This window comes from Arachis hypogaea, chromosome 19, assembly GCF_003086295.3.
Source record: "Arachis hypogaea cultivar Tifrunner chromosome 19, arahy.Tifrunner.gnm2.J5K5, whole genome shotgun sequence".
In the NCBI taxonomy this organism is placed as follows: Eukaryota; Viridiplantae; Streptophyta; class Magnoliopsida; order Fabales; family Fabaceae; genus Arachis; species Arachis hypogaea.
Genome location: NC_092054.1, coordinates 5,326,982 through 5,344,273, shown reverse-complemented (window position 1 = coordinate 5,344,273; position 17,292 = coordinate 5,326,982). Strand labels below are relative to the sequence as shown.

At 36.5% G+C, this 17,292-nt stretch overlaps 2 protein-coding genes across 2 annotated transcripts; both read left to right on the top strand.

The window, feature by feature from the left end:
* Nucleotides 1–5,560: 5,560 nt before the first annotated feature.
* LOC112775990 (lysM domain receptor-like kinase 3) lies at nucleotides 5,561–11,792 on the top strand. The gene is made up of 11 exons (XM_025819933.3): nucleotides 5,561–6,660; nucleotides 7,368–7,445; nucleotides 8,067–8,369; nucleotides 8,926–9,071; nucleotides 9,159–9,248; nucleotides 9,350–9,455; nucleotides 9,911–10,062; nucleotides 10,148–10,245; nucleotides 10,336–10,483; nucleotides 10,801–10,908; nucleotides 11,219–11,792. Exons 1-11 carry the CDS (start codon nucleotides 6,060–6,062, stop codon nucleotides 11,381–11,383), a joined length of 1,995 nt encoding a protein of 664 aa, XP_025675718.1. The 5' UTR covers nucleotides 5,561–6,059; the 3' UTR covers nucleotides 11,384–11,792.
* Nucleotides 11,793–13,017: 1,225 nt separating this feature from the next.
* On the top strand, nucleotides 13,018–15,401 carry LOC112779611 (uncharacterized). The gene is made up of 3 exons (XM_025823940.3): nucleotides 13,018–13,337; nucleotides 13,864–13,974; nucleotides 14,066–15,401. The coding sequence occupies exons 1-3, from the start codon at nucleotides 13,122–13,124 to the stop codon at nucleotides 15,176–15,178; spliced, it is 1,440 nt and encodes a 479-aa protein (XP_025679725.1). The 5' UTR covers nucleotides 13,018–13,121; the 3' UTR covers nucleotides 15,179–15,401.
* The last annotated feature ends 1,891 nt before the right edge of the window (nucleotides 15,402–17,292 follow it).

The window sequence follows — 17,292 nt, the reverse complement described above, 5'->3', positions numbered from 1 at the left end:
TGTATTCTGTTATGGTAATGGGAAAAAGTCACAAAAAAAATGGTAAAAGAGGATCTCCTCTTTACTTATGTCGGTTTTCGAAAGTCAAAGAGAAAGAAGGTCAACGATTTATTGACTGGGATCTTCGATATTTTGACAATTTATCGGCGAGTTTTTTGTATGGACCCCATTGACTAAACTGTCTTTTTCCTTTGCCAGCTCTTTCCTCTTTGTATGCCTTCTCTTTTCCGTCACTTTTTTCATTTCCCATTTTTACCCCTCACACCCAAAAATATCTCATATTCTCATTGCCATACACAATTAATATTTCTCAATATATTGCAATAAAAGAAAAAATCTTCTAACATGTACATATTCGATTGACCTTTGAATCAAATTAAATGATCTTTATTAGTGAATTAATGAGCTGAATTAGTACTTTGAAAGTACAAATTATATTGTATTAAATGAATTGATAGCCAAAGAAATTATCTGGATCGCAATTTAGAAAACAAATAAATTATTTTCTTATTGTCATTTTCGTGGCCTTTAGCGAAACTTAACGTCAATATTTTTCATCGTTTTGTACTTTGATTATAAGGAATGGACGAATGGTGGTACAGTCAAAGGGTGTTATAGATAAACGAGATGTAAGATTAAATAATATCTTTAATCTTATGCTAATTGAATTTACATTTCCTTTATATTTTGAATATATAAAATAATTAGCATAATCAATAGTTCAATACTAAAAGAATCATGTGCTCGCCAACGAGTAATAGCTCAAATGACATAGTCTTTCCATACTCAATTAAGAGATTGCGGGTTCGAGTCTTATATCTTTGATAAAAAAAAAAATCATGTGCTCTGAACCTCTGGTTTACATAATGTTTGCATATTTCACCAGGCAAGTTCTATGGTGCTTTTTATTATGATTTCTAAATTGTCTATTTTTTTTTAAATAAAAAATAAAATATTTAAAATTTATTAAATATTATCTATTTTCCTTTTTTAGTAAATTAGACACAATCTCAAAGATACCATAGCATTCACTATTTCACAAATCATGACTTATATATGTCTTATACTTAAAATAAGATTATAGCAAAAATAAAAAAATAACTATATTTCTCAAAAAGAAAAGTATAGGTAAACAATGAAAATAATAAATAATATAAATAATGGATATATCGGATGTTCATTTTACTAGGTGTGTGGATGATTATTCTAATATTAAGATTTATGTGGATAATTTAAAAATATTGTGTTTTTATTTTATTGGTGGTTATTCATATTATTCAAAAAAGTTATTAGTTATCTAGCATAATCCTTTTCAAAAAGACCAAACAAAAAACATAACAAATTATTAAAATATAATTTCATGTGTTTAGTATTTTTTTAGGTGACTAGTCACATTATTTATTGGGCAATTTACGCATCTAAATTGTTTGATCCCCAATATTACGCAAATACATTGTTTCAGTTTTTAATACGCAAATGCATTGTTTTTATATTTTATGTAAACCGCTACTGGCAGTAGCGGTTTACGTGTGAGTGTGTGTGTAAACCGCTGCTGGCAGCAGCAGTTTACGTGAGTGTGTGCGTGTGTGTAAACCGCTACTGGCAGTAGCGGTTTACGTGTGTGTGTCTGAATGGGGCTGCCTATATAAACCATAGAGGGACCAAATGTGGAGAAGTAGAGTGTTATTCACAAATGGAGGGGGAGGATAGTTTTGTGGCTCTGGTTCACTGCTCTGGAAAAATTCAAAAGAGCAAAAGGCATGGTGTAAAATTCACAGATAGAGAACCGCTTAGTGTTTTTATCCGATCTTCGAATACGTTGGCGGAGATTAAGCAAAGCATATTACGGAAGCTCGGTGTGTGTGGGACGAAGTTGGTAAAAAAATTGTTTTACAAGATTCCCATTGATGTTGTCTCAACTGGTGTGAGATATGAGACCTTCGTGATCGGGTCGGATGAAGACTTGCATGTCTTGTTTCACTGCAGGAGTAGTTTTCCGGAGGTGAGAGTAACTGAGCTGTTTGCAAAGTTGGAAGATGGTGTGGATAGCTCAGGGGCATCGGCCCCTAATCCTCAGTCAACCCCAGCCGGTGGTGCCTCAACATCGATGCCTGTGGTAGCAGTGGCAGTTCCGAATCCGGAACCCGAACGTGCTGGGGCTGTTCATGCATATGTTGGTCCTGTTGTTCCTGATTTTGAATGCGATGCCGGACCGGATCGGGTTGAGAATGCACTGTTTGACGATGATTTGGATGAGGAGCCTGTCGATATTGGTGGGGACAGTGATGATGATATTCCAAGAGGCGGACGTTCAGCCCATGGATGTTCCGGTTCTGCAACACAGGAGTACCCTCCCCACCTCTCTTCTTTGAACTTGGAAGCCATCGGCCAACAGCAGAATGCTGATGCAACATTCGACGGGCAGGGGATGCATGATGGGACAAATATGTCTGAATTTCAGATTGGCCAATCCTTCCAGAGTAAAGAGGAAGCCGTGTTGAGTGTGAAGGATTACAGTATTCGGCGTGGAGTTGAGTACAAGGTTATGGAGTCCGACAACCTGAAATACCAAGGGAGATGCAAGGAGTTTGGTAACGGGTGCACATGGTTGATTCGGATAGTCATGCGGAAAAGGAAGAGCACATGGGAGGTTAGGAGGTACAGCGGTCCGCACACGTGTATGGCCACATCGATATCTAGCGACCACAAGCAGCTTGATTATCATGTTATCTGTGCGAGAATCTATCCATTGGTTCGAGCTGATGCGTCGGTGTCTATTAAGGTGTTGCAAGAGGCAACGGAGGCGACTTATGGATTCATGCCTAGTTATCGGAAGGTGTGGTTGGCGAAGCAGAAGGCAGTAGCGCAAATATATGGCGATTGGGAGGAGTCATATGCTTATCTACCTCGGTGGATCCTTGGGGTCACATGCACGATGGAAGGTTCGATTGCTCTATTAAAGACGTCCCCGGTTAGGGTGGGTGACCAAGTTGACGAGGATAGAGTCTTCTTTCATCGGATGTTCTGGACGTTTCCTCCGTGTATTGAGGCTTTCCGCCACTGTAAGCCGCTAATAAGCATCGACGGCACACACCTGTATGGAAAATATGGCGGGACGTTGTTGTTGGCGATCGCACAGGATGGTAACTCGAACATTTTGCCTGTTGGGTTTGCACTCGTGGAGGGAGAGAACGCAGATTCTTGGTCGTACTTTCTTTCGAACCTTAGAAGGCATGTCATTCCACAGCAAGGTATCCTCGTGATCTCTGACAGACACAACGGCATCAAGGCTGCATTAGAGAGCCCCGATAGTGGTTGGCTACCCCCCATGCTTATCGGGCATTTTGTATTCGGCATGTTGCTGCAAATTTTGCCCTCACTTTCAAGGGGCAGGATGCGCGGAGGTGGCTGGTAAATGCCGCATATGCGAAGACGGAAGCAGAATTTGACTATTGGTTTGATATAATGAGGACGGAGAACCCGGCCATGTGCGAATGGGCAAACAGAATGCAGTATGAGAGGTGGACACAGCATAAGGATGGTGGGAGAAGATACGGTCACATGACGACCAACATCTCTGAGTGTGTGAACTCTGTCTTGAAGGGCACAACCCCAGCTATACCTCCCCATGCCATCAAGGTTTGCCACAAATGGTAACCATCGTATATGAACCCGGTTCGCACTCTTGTCCCCAAATAACTGAGTCGATAACAGCATCATGATGTAGGCCCGTGCGTAGATGCGGACAGTCTCCTCACTCGTATCTGGTGGTAGCACCCTAAACCTCTCGTGGAACCATGTAAAGTGTACTGTCATCTGCTTGACCTTATTCGGTGGGGGCCGCTCACCGAATAGGTCCTCAAACCACTCCCAAGCTGGTCGGCCACCCTCCATGTATTTCTCAAACTCACCAAGGCAACCACTCACAGCCTCCCCATCCACAGGAAGCCCTAGCTGAAATGCCACGTCCTGCAATGTCACTATGCATTCTCCGAAAAGCATGTGGAACGTATGCGTCTCAGGACGCCACCTCTCAACGAACGCACTAACGAGTGGCTCATCCAACCAGAACCATTGGCTATTTAGCCTAGCCAAATGGTACAATCCAGCCCGCTCTAAATACGGGATGATCCTATCATGCATGGGCATATTCTGTTGCCGTCTCACACTGTATATACACCTATTGGGCTGCACAGAACAACAAATGAAAACAGAGTCCAATTAAATTCTCCTAACCTTAAACAAATTTCCATATCTAACCGAATACGAATACCTTAAACCATCAGCAAATTCTCCTATATAATATTTAATAAAAAGTTCCTACTCACGATAGGGTAAATAACAACACAAATAATTTACTTATTAACATCCAGAAATTTTAAAATATTGTAAAGATTTAAAATTTAAAACTTCATATCATACAAATATCCTAAACAAACTATAATAATTCAGGTAACTAGGCATATCTATAACTAACCAAGAAAAACTAAAAACACTAAACCAAGATTAGTGAACTAACATCCTAGCATGCGAACCCTAAATTCAAACTACAACGATTAATCTATAAATTCTAATTCGTCTACCTAACCTACCGTTTTTCTGACTAAGATATGCAAAGACTAGAAAAAAATAAATATTAACTAACATCGTCACCAATAGAACCGGCAATATGCGCAACGCCGTTCAGTCGGTACAGGTTCTTGCCGGCCATGATAACTCGCTAGAAGTTGCCGCTGAGGAACCTCGGGCCCGCTCACAACTTGCTCTGACTTCTCTCTACAATTTCCTCTCTCTAGAAAACTCCTCAAACCTTCTAAACACATAATCCGCGGCTGCAACCACGGTTTATATAGGCAAAGCATCACACGTAAACCGCTACTGGCTGTAGCGGTTTACACACACGCACACACACACGTAAACCGCTACTGCCAGTAGCGGTTTACACACACGCACACACTCACACGTAAACCGCTACTGCCAGTAGCGGTTTACACACACACACTCACACGTAAACCGCTACTGGCAGTAGCGGTTTACATAAAATATAAAAACAATGCATTTGCGTATTAAAAACTGAAACAATGTATTTGCGTAATATTGGAGATCAAACAATTTAGATGCGTAAATTGCCCTTATTTATTAGATAATTTAGATAAAAATTTCACGTACCGTTATTTTCATAACATATTAACATATTTAATAATTTTTAATTATTAATTTTACATAAAAACAATTATATATAAAATGTCATCAATAATTTAATATATTTAATTTTAGTTAAGTAACTAGTTTAAGTATCAGGATTTTAATTATTTTTTGTATATATAATATTTTATTAGCTAATTTTTATTTTAGATAATGTAATATTATATAATTATATATATATTTATAAATACAGAAATATTTAAAAAAAATCTAAATCAACCAAAAATTATCTTATTTATATCTTTTAATTATTTTAAAATAAATATAATAAATATATAATTTTAAATATTATTTATAATATTTAAAAAAAATTAAAAAGTATTATATATAAATATTATTTGAGAGTAGTGGAGACATGACACAGGACAGAAGTGGTAATAATATTTAGTGTAGCGTGTCGACCAGGTGGGTGTTTTCTGAAAGATTTTGATGTCGTTTTCTTCTTTTTACTGTTGTGGTTTTTCAGTAACACTAAGCAGTTTCCTCTCTAAAATACTCAAATGCTATTATTATGTTTTCACTCTCTTCATTCCTTTCTTCTTCTTCTTCTTCTTCAGAGCACTCTTATTTATTGCTTTGTTCCTACTATTTCTGCTTAATATATGGATTATTTTTATTCTCTCTTTCTCTTGGTTGATTTTTTTCTGTTCTAGTTTTACTATTGTCAATGATTTTGCTTCAAACTTAGATAAAGTTGTCTCTTTTAGTTTGAGCTAAGTTTTATTCTTGGATCAAGCTCTTTTTTATTTTTTATTTTTTGCATCCCCTTGATTTCACTTTGATTCTAGTTTCTTGCTATATTCTGTGACCCTTTTGCCCAAAGTTCCAGTCTTTGATTTGCTAAAAAGCAAAGTATGGTTCTTGTACGGATACCCCATTTGAGGTTCTTTCTGTTTCTGCTTCTTCATATTCACTGCATCAGCTGCTACAACACCACAACAACACCATTGGGCTGTACGGACACAGGCCGTGTCTGCACCTCTTTCTTGGCCTTTAAGCCTCAGAACCAAAGCTTAGCTGTGATTCAAAGCATGTTTGATGTGTTACCCGGTGACATCACTGTTGAGGATAGTGGTTGGGACTATGTGTTCATAAGGAAGAACTGTTCTTGTGCCTATGGCCTCAGGAAGTATGTGTCTAACACCACTTTTACTGTGAAATCCAATCAAGGGTATGTGTATGATTTGGTTATGGATGCTTATGATGGTCTTGCTTTGCCTCCAAACACAACAAGGAGGGCTAAGAATGGTGCTGTTGTGTCTTTGAGGTTGTTCTGTGGCTGCTCTAGTGGCTTGTGGAACTATCTGATGAGTTATGTTATGAGAGATGGTGACAGTGTTGAATCATTGGCAAGTAGATTTGGGGTTAGTATGGATAACATTGAGAGTGTGAATGGCATTGGTAATCCTGATAATGTCACGGTTGGTTCGGTTTATTATATACCTCTTGATTCAGGTTAGTCTGTTGAATCCTATTCAAATCCCTTACTGCTTTTTAAGGTGATTGTGTATTGCAGCATATTTATGTATGTGAATATCTGTTTGAGATTGGTGTTTGGTTCTATATTGCATTATGCAGATAGAATATGAAAGTAGGGCTTCTTTAAATGAAGCCATAGATGGGAGTTTAATAATTGGGATTTGGGAATACTAATTCAATTGTAGTGACTTAGTGCTTTTAGAGAAAGGGATTTCAACCACAGAGGCCTAGCATAGTTGGTTGTTAGGTGGGAAGGATCTCATGGCCAATGGTTTAACGGTTTACCCCGTTAGAGGAGCTGCCATTTCGAAAGGATTGATTACTGTTATTAGTAGTAGGATTAATTACTGATTTCAAGACAGGTCATGCAACCACCAGCAGATGAGATGTGTTAACTTTGAAGTTTATGTGTCTATGTAACAAATTGATTGTTAAATAAGAGCAACTTCATTTGGAGTGGGGTGGGGTGGGGGATTAACATTGTGGTGGGAATTTTCTTGGATGAATTTGATGTGTAAAATTACATGGACCTTATGTCCTTATCCACTTCATCTTTGTCCAATAACTGCCAAACATACCCTTAGTGTTAGTAATGAACCAATGTCGAATTGCATATACGAAATGCAATAAAATTATGCAATCCTAATCCTGACTGCATTTTGAACTGTTTGATTGAATTGCAGCTCCAGGTGATCCCTATCCCATTAACAATACTGCTCCTCCAGCTCCTGTTCCCGCCCCATCTGTTGAGAATATCTCAGGTATGGATTAGCACATACTATGACAAGGAAAATTGTTCTTTTTTCCTTTTAACTTAAGCTAGGATTTCACAGTCTATTTGTCATTTGTCTTATGGATTCTTAAACCGATAGAGATGTTAAACTTAAGGTTTCATTTGCAGGCATACTGTTTGCTGTCTTGTGCTTTTTTAGTTTACATTGATACCCAATCTTTCTGTTTAAACTTCAAAATTGTGGAAGGAAAATTTAATCATGTGGATGCATATGCCTAGTTATAAGTCACTTTGCTTCAAATAAAATAAATCTATCTTAATGGCTTCATTGTCTAAATCTAACACGAAGTTTAGGTCTTGTGAGGGATTCTACATAAGTTCTGGTGGGTTTGGTTATTTGGATAGTGGTTTTGAGTAAGTTGAGATGCCATAAGCCTTGTGTAGAATCTTATCACAAAAATTAAATGATAAATAAAATAAGTACAAAAAGTGTCTTGTACTAATTTGGTGAGAAGTACTTTTCCTCCAATCTCTAATTTTATTTTTTATTGCCTTTCTTTTCCTTGTAAATTCTCAACTTAGTTGCAATATTTCAGCTACTCGTGCAGTAATAAAATATGCATCTCTTTCCCTTAAAAAATTATTACAGGTGATCAAGTCGGTCGTAAGGCTCATGTACCTTACGGATGGATCATTGGGGGTTCAGGGGTTGGTCTTTTTATGGTGTTATTAGGCATAGTTCTCTGTGTTTCTCTGAAGTCATCAAATTGTCGCTCTGAAGCCAGAAGTAATGAAAAAGATGCTGAGGGGAAGATATCTCATAAGTTCCATATTCTTAGAAATCCAAGTTTTTTCTGTGGTTCTGGGAGGTATATATGTGGCAAAACTGTAGAACAGAAGCAAACTGATGCCGAATCCAGTAATCACACGATTACCGTTCCCAAAGTTTCAAGTAACCATATCTTCTAACTAAAGTTTTATATTGTACCTAAGATTGCAGCTTCATGTACTCTTTTTTCATGTACTGCTTAGTGAGCTTGAATATGCATAGTTTCTGTTTCAAGTACCTACATGTACATGCACACACTCCACAAGTATAATTAAAATAAAATGAAATGCTGAATACGAGGATGCATGTTTATCCGAATGCCTGGAAGCTCTAGGTATGAAAAAGCTCATTTCTTCAGGGTGTTGTATAATTAGCATGCATGCTTATTCAGTCATTCTGGCTGGTAGTTAAATTTGCATTGTTTTGATAAAGCTCAAAGTTAACTTGCACTGTTATTCAACTTATAAAAGCAACACCTTATTTTTCAGTTTTCATTATTTGATGAACTTGCATTTTTGGCTTCCAACACTGTTAACTTCCAAAATGCAAGCAATCCTTTGAGCTTGGATGCGTCACCTTTGGTTTTCTCATAACTTGGTTCTTCATTATATGTGTATGCCAAAATGAATTATTTGTTGTTTAAAAATAGAATTTATAGATTCACCCTTTTCGATTGCAGCTCTTGGCCCTGATGTGTTTGACATGGATAAGCCTGTAGTTTTTACATATGAAGAGATTTTCGCCACAACTGATTGTTTCTCTGATTCAAATCTGCTTGGTCATGGAACCTATGGTTCTGTTTACTATAGCCTTCTTCGGGATCAGGTTCGCGGTTGTACAAGTCAATTATAATTATAGAATGAGACTAGTATCTTACTCATACTATATCTATATGTACTTGAATTCTTATAGGAAGTTGCTATCAAAAGAATGACTGCTATGAAAACAAAAGAATTCATGTCAGAGATGAAAGTTCTATGCAAGGTCCATCATGCTAATCTGGTAATATTTTCTAACCCAAATAAATGCATGCTTTAATTTTGGAATCAATTGCTTGGTTTATTCCAAAAGTTTGAGTTGGATCTTTGGTTAATTTTGTCAAGGTAGAATTGATCGGCTATGCGGCTAGTCAGGATGAGCTTTTCCTTGTTTATGAATATGCTCAAAAGGGTTCACTTAGAAGTCATTTGCATGATCCTCAAAATAAGGGTAAGATTAAGATTATGCATCTATGTTTTGGCGTGTGATTCTTCTTCGGAGTAATTTTGGAACCTTGCTAATTACAGCAATTGTCTGTTTCATTGTGATGATTGATGAGATGCAATGGCATTGGAAGTTTTCCAAATAGGTTAATGTGTTGAACTAATGCTAATTTTTGAATGCACTCTTTTGAATCCTAAAATTATTTGTTTGTCCTATTGTTCATCTTGTTCTGTCTTTGTCTCATTTGATCTTATGGAGTAATAATGTGAGAAAGTTGAAAGGGAAAGATTGACATATTATGTTGAAGTGGTTGAATGAAATTCCTACTTTTGTTATTATTCAGAGAAACATACTGCATTTTTCAAAATATGAGGCTTAAAATTGGTGTCAAGATTGCCAAGTTGGCATGCTTTGTATCATTCGTTCAAGATGGTGGTTGTGATCATTTTTTGTTTTGCTAGGTCATTCCCCACTTTCTTGGATCATGAGGGTCCAAATTGCTCTTGATGCCGCTCGGGGACTTGAATACATACATGAACACACTAAGACTCATTATGTCCACCGGGACATCAAGACGAGCAACATTTTGCTCGATGCTTCCTTTAGAGCAAAGGTACCAACCGTTTTTAGACATCCTTCCATCATTTCTGAATTACTTGCATTTGTTGATAGTCTCATATCACTCCCTTTTTCTTTAGATTTCGGATTTCGGGTTAGCAAAACTTGTTGGGAAAACAAATGATGGCGAAGTTTCAACAACCAAAGTTGTTGGTACTTATGGATATCTTGCACCAGAGTAAGTATTTTTCCCTAACAATTTTTCCAATTTACACCTGTAGGGTAAGAGAACTAAAAGAAAAACGTTTTGTTTAAAAAATTTCTGCAGATACTTGAGTGATGGCCTTGCAACAACAAAGAGTGATGTCTATGCATTTGGTGTTGTCCTTTTCGAGATCATATCGGGGAGGGAGGCCATTATTCGAACAGAAGGAACGATGTCCAAAAATCCGGATAGGCGTTCATTGGCGTCTGTGGTAAGTGCAGCTTATAAGGCATCTTTGTGACTTATAGTTTAACATGCATATTAAACTACACATGTATTTATAGATAAATACACGGTCGATGACTTTTTTTGTGCCCATAGCATTTTTGATGGTCAGGCCTCGATTTTTGGAAAATTTTATTAAGAGTACTCATGATTATGACCTCATCATATAGTCATGTATTGCATTTTATATTCAAATTTTGGCTGCAATGTACTTTATGCATTTGAATTATGAAAGCATGCTATCATATTTACACTGCCGCAGCATTTCGTTGGACTTTCGCCTTAACATTGGTCAAATTGCAGATGTTGGCAGTCCTTAGGAACTCGCCGGATTCCGTGAGCATGTCAAACATGAGAGATTATATTGACCCAAATATGATGGATCTGTATCCCCATGATTGTGTATTTAAGGTTAGTTAGTTTATCCTTCACATATTATGAATATGGTTTAGGATATTTTGATATTTTAACCAAGAAAAATATATAGGACATTATTCAATTAGGCTCTTTTAGCTTTAAATATTTATAATCAAATCCTTGTACTGTATCGATGTTTTTCAATCTAGTCCCTCTAGTGTTGAAAAATGTTTATACAGTATAAGGTGACTTAACTAGAATTGTTTAAATTACAAGGACTTAATAAAAAATTGTACAACAAAAAAGGACCCTTTAGAGTTTAGACTCATTCTTTTCTTGTTCTTTTGGGGTGTGTGTGTGCTAGATGGCCATGCTGGCGAAGCAATGCGTGGATGACGATCCGGTCTTACGGCCGGACATGAAACAAGTTGTGATATCTCTCTCACAGATTCTTCTTTCTTCAATTGAATGGGAAGCAACTCTGGCAGGGAATAGCCAAGTATTTAGTGGCCTTGTTCAGGGAAGATAGATAGTTTACACACTCAACATATCTCACTCTTTCACTCACCATTTCTCAACAGGATTTCTGTTTTTTTTTAATCTTTATCCTGCCCTATACTCCTTCTTATTTTGTTTTATTTTATTTTATATATTTTTGGTTGATAATTATGTGTCCATAGTAGATACCTACCTGTGATTATGGACCTATAGTGGGTCAATATCTTATTTTTGGCCATTTATTTTTCATGAATGTCTTAGCTTAAGCTATATACAATTATACATATATATATCATGGTTTCCAATATTTAGAAAATTTTGGATGTAACTAAGGATATATTATGATGATAATGTTAAGGAAGGAAAATATTAATCTTGGGTTTGTAATGATACTGGAAGTTGTAATTTGACATTAATCTATGCATGTTTATATTCTTTGATCCCTTGCATTTTTTCTTCTCTAGTAGTGTTTACTTTTGCTTTCATTTTGTGAAGATGAAAATTATCTTAGTAACTGGAAATTTAAAGTAATGAGATTTAAATAAAGGTTAATGGTATTATCAAAAATGTTGGTTGTCTAAAATACTTCAAAATCCATATAAAAAAAAAAATAAACAAACATTTGGGTATAGAAAAAATTAATTATTTGTATAAAATATACGTTAAAAATATATAAAATAATATATGTATCTATATATAAATATATAAAAATTGATTTGATAACTAATTTCTTATATATACATAATATTTTTTATATACACAAAATATATAAAACAACACATGTGAATACGTACCATTTTGGTAACCCAACAAGCAATAAAAAAAAGTAAGTTCTTTAAAAAACTGCAACAAATATATAAGTCTTTAAAGAAAATAAAGTATAAAGTAAATTCATGAAAATAATTTGTAAAGAACTTGAAACTTAAAGGTCTTAACAAAGAAAGTATCAAATTAATCTATAAAAATTACATTACACATGGTTTCTATTTTGTTAATGACTTGTTTATAGGTTGCATTGGTTACAGATACGGGATACTCAAACACAAATACAGAGCTATAAAATTATATTTGACAGATAAGACATGAACAGATATTGTATCCAGAGCAGTGGCGGAGCCACACTATAAGGAAGGGGGCAATGCCCTCCCAAATTAATAAGTTGTATGTATAAGTCTCTAATTTTTTAATTTAGTTCTCTTTTAATTTTTAAATTTTTTTTCTTCTTAACTTATATTTTTTATGTTGGCCCCTACCAAAAAAATTTCTAGCTCTGCCCCTAATTCCAGAGATATTAAAATAATGTATTTTGTGTCCATCTTAATAGAAAAGATACAGAGACACAATTTATTTTTTATTTTTTATCATTATTTTTGTTAATTTTTTATAATTATATTTTTTATTATTATATTTTTTTCTCAAAATTTTTTAATAAAAAAATAAAAATAAATTAAACTTTTATAATTTATCTTAATTTATTACCTTTGTGTTTTGTCTTGTCCTTTTTGCATAACCAAAGATAGCGCTCGCAAAATTTGTTCAAATGCTTCATAAAGTACATTGCAAAATTTGCCTTTATTTTTGTCTTAAAAATCTATAGATCAATTACAAAATATTTAAGGGCAAAATAGTAGATAACAAAAAAAGACAATTGATAACAGATGACGAAATGGAGTGAAGGGCAAAATAGTAAAAAGGGGGAATGAGTTTCATGAATTGAAAGCCGCGTTGGCCGTTGGTGAAAATTCAAAAAAGAGAGAACGAAGAAGACAATGATGAAGTCCAGGAACCCTCTCACTGATTTATCGAACAATCATAATCGCACTGCACCACCACCAACAACTACTATGAAGATGAAGATGAAGAAGAAGAATAAGAAGATGGAATCCGAGAATGCGAATGGCGGTGAATCGTTGAAAGATGAACAGGACAACGCTCTCGATCACTTGCTTCTGGTTCAGTCCAATCTCTCTTCACTTCTCCATCAGGTACCTACCATTTCCCCTAATTCAATTCATTTCACAACTCCTTTCGCTTTGTGCTGTAACATTCTATGCTTTTTGCTTAGTAGCTTTAGGAAATGGTAGAGTTTACTTAATCCCTCTTAATTAGTTTGATTTGAATCTGTTAATTGTTGTAATATGCCGACATTGGCTTGTTCGAATGAATCATAGGCAAGATTGTTCCCTTTTTAGTGGTTTTGACTTTTGAGTTTGAGCCCTAGGGATGAAGGGGAAAAATTCAGTTCGTTACACAAAAAAATTGAGTTTAGTTATAGTCTAAATGCTCTTTTCGATGTTAACTTTTGCTATTCACAAAACGTATGGAACCGTATGATTGAGTATACTAACTTTCCGAGGAGTTTCAAAGCTGATTTTTATTTTGTCCTGCTCAATTTGATAGGAACACAGTTCATCTATCCAAGTGATTTGTTTATTTAATTACAATTTGGCATTTTATGCTTGGTTACAGTAGAACAACACATGAATCAATGGGTTGAATTTGGATTGGCAGGTTGATGAGCTTGTTGTTCAAGCATTCAAAGTCAAGAATTTAAGCAATGAGGGGAGAAAAGAAATCAAGTCTTTCTCCGATTTCTTGTCTGATATGCATTCATCTTTGAAGGTCAAAGCTCTATCTTCTGTTGCACTTTATACTCTTGTTTCTGTTCATATTTCAAAACTGAATGCTAGGGGTTTGTTGTTTCCAAATGCAGCCTTGGGTGATCAGGTTTGAAAATGTGCTTTCTTCGCCCTCTGTAGAGCTCAAAAGTAAACCGCATCAAGCTTTGAAGGGTAATTCAGTTTCTTCCGATGATAGCGATGAGAGCAATGTCAGTGACAGTCTCGAAGAGCCCACAATGGACTCTCTGATCTCTCCTTCTCCCCTTGTTTCATGGCATGCCAACTGTACTATTCAAAGAGGTAGACAAATGTTCATGCTCACACCCCTTCCGATATCAAAGAAATTATCATCTAAATTCCGGGAACCATCAAAATCGGAGTTCAATAAATTGGCTTCCACCAATGATGTTGGGACATCAACCTTTTTAGCCGTCTCTAGAAATATGAATGATTTGCTGGACAGTGTTGTAGTGAAGTCAACTCCAGCTAAGCCTGCCCCTTCTCTTGCAAATGAAGAAGCAAATAATCAAGAGCCCAAAAGGGATAGCTCCATACTTGTTATGATGACTCCCCGTTTTAAAATGTCACCTCCAAAATCTTGCGTCTTGCTTGAACCTATATCTGAAATCCATCATCTTGGTGACATAAAGTCTCGCAAGTCCACTCCATTTCCTATCGGGATTCATTACAGTGATTCAGAGGATTCTGAGTCTCCTAGTAGTGGTAATGATGCTTTACAGGGTTTGGCATTAAAATCTACAGAGCTCAAAGAAACACAGAAGATTCCTAAGTCAGGAATTGGAAAGAAAATAATAGAAGCATCACCATGCTGGCTTACCTCACCCCCGAAATCCTGTGTTTTGCTGGAGCCACTTGATGAGAAATCAATGGACATGGAGAATGCTGATAATGAGTCATCTATTCAGATATCTGACTTGGTTCTTAGCCATCAAATAAGCAAATTGAAAGATGAGGTTGGTCACGGCCTATCACGTATTGAGAACACTCCGATGTGGCGCGAACCTCAAAGCACTTTCCGAACAGGTAAACGTCCTGGTGAAAATACTTTGAAGAAGGAACTATGGACTAAGTTTGAGGCAGCATCAAGTTATGGGTTTCAACCCAAGTTGCCGGCAGTTGAAAAGGATGCTCCAAAAGGGTTCCTTGACCTGCTGGAAGAAGCTTCTGGTGATGAATTGAAATGAAATATGAAAATGTCAAAGATCTAAGTAAACAAATAAGTTCTCTCATTAGAAAAATTTTGATATGTACTTTCTGGTTTATATTGGCATCCAATTCGTCTAATGGGACAAAAGCACAAATGTATACTTGGGGGGAATGCTTGCTAAAAACCTGCATTGGCTTCTAATGTTGTATTTTATGAATTATGTTTTGCCTTTATCATATAGATATTGATATTACACTTTCCCCCTTTCTTCTCTAGCTAGTATGCTGTGAGCCTGTGACAGAGTCATGAGTTCAAATTTAAGAAACAATCCTAAAGCTACTTTTAAGAATAAGGCTGTGTCCACACCTAATCAAGTGTGAGCTTACTTTAAGTAGATGTTTGATATTAGAATAACATATTTTAAAATTATCCATATTATATTTCAAGTGGTCATCATCACACCTCTATGAAAATTGAAAACTATAAAACTATCAGAATGACCATCTAACCGGTAAATTTTCAAATATTACATTAAAGTCTATAAATTATAGGAAAGTTTTCAAGTGGTCCAGACCACTTTTCTGGATCTCTGATGATCCATGTACGGCCGGTAACGTTTTTTTAGTTTGTCCTGTAGCGGTTTGTGAAATTACGTTAATGTCCCTGAAGAAAGGCAAAAATGACGACAGGAGGAGTGCTCAGCTCAAAGGAAAAGTGAAGCCGAGTAGCCCCTCAGCAAGCTGGCGTAAGAGGTAGAGTGCTTGGGCTGTAATACGCTGTCGTTTTGGAAAACCCCATATGCCCTAATCTGATAGTGTGGTCTCACCCATGGAGGCTTCGAGGTCGTCTTCATCCGTCATCGTTTGTGTTGTTTGTGTATGTAGTTAAAGTGACGGTGGCCTTCGACTTGTGGATCGGTGATAACGGCGGAGATTGGAATGTAAGTAAATGGCTATCGCAGCGGAGGCGTTGTTTATCTCACCCGCCCGATTGCACGAGTTCTCACCATAGATCGCGGGTCGTGTTAATTAAAGGCGGTGGAGATCGCGCAATTTTGTTCGTCGACGCGTGGGTCCGATCGCCCTGTGTAAGTCCGTCGATGCGTGGAACTCATTCTGCCATTTTCCGTTTTGTTTCCAATTTAATTTTTCCATTGTGACATTGTTGCTGAAAGTTTAACCTGTCTCTGAAATAATGGAGTTTTTACTACCCTAATTTGATGTTGTTGTTGTTCTTGATAATTATGAAAAGATATCGTATGAGGTTGTTGAAAATTTGTGTGATGTGTTAATGTTGTTTTAACCCCATTCTTGATCTAATGAGATGATTGAGCAAAAATTGTCGTCTGAAAAAAGTTGAGGTAATTGATTTTGTTGCTTAATCCGGTTACAAACCCTTGAATTTGGTGCTCCAAAGAATGCGTTATTGTACTCTGTTTTTTTAAGAAAAAGCCGTCGGCATTTATTTTTTTACAAATTGCTTTGTACCTACCTGTATTGTTAGTAATGTTAGGAGTTAACGGTGAACGTGTTTGCTTCTTTGTGTCGTAGTTGTAATGCATGTGGTGTTTTTGGAAGTTTGTGTATGTAGTAGGGAAGTGGAGGCTGTGAGGATGTTGGAAGCATGTTGGATAGTAGATGTGGTGGTAAAGTAAGGGTTTTTGATGTATGTAAGTGTCATAATTTTTCATTGATAGGCTGAGTCAGTTTTGATTCGGGCAAGTTGATTATAGTAACTGTGGCAAAGAAGTTTGTGCAATCCCTAGTTTATTGTTTGTTATAGTTTGACATGTTTGGCTTTCAGATAATAATGGCATCAAGTAGCAAGTTTTGCAAGGATGCGTGTATGTGGAATGAGCCTCTTGTGGACAACTGAATGGAGGGCAATGCTGGTGTGTCGAATCCACAGGTACGACGGGTATACGTGCCAATCTGTATAGTGTGTGAGTGGATTCGAATTGGATGGGAACGGTCTGTTACACCAGCTGGGTGGTATTGTTCATGGAGTTGGTTTTACTCTTAGCAGGGGTGAGGGTTATGCTGTGAGAAGTTATATTCTATGTGGTGACTATGATGTGACGAGTCTGATGCGTATAAGATTGCATCTGCAAAATATACATTGAGACTAATTTAAAATGCAAGGCTTTGATGT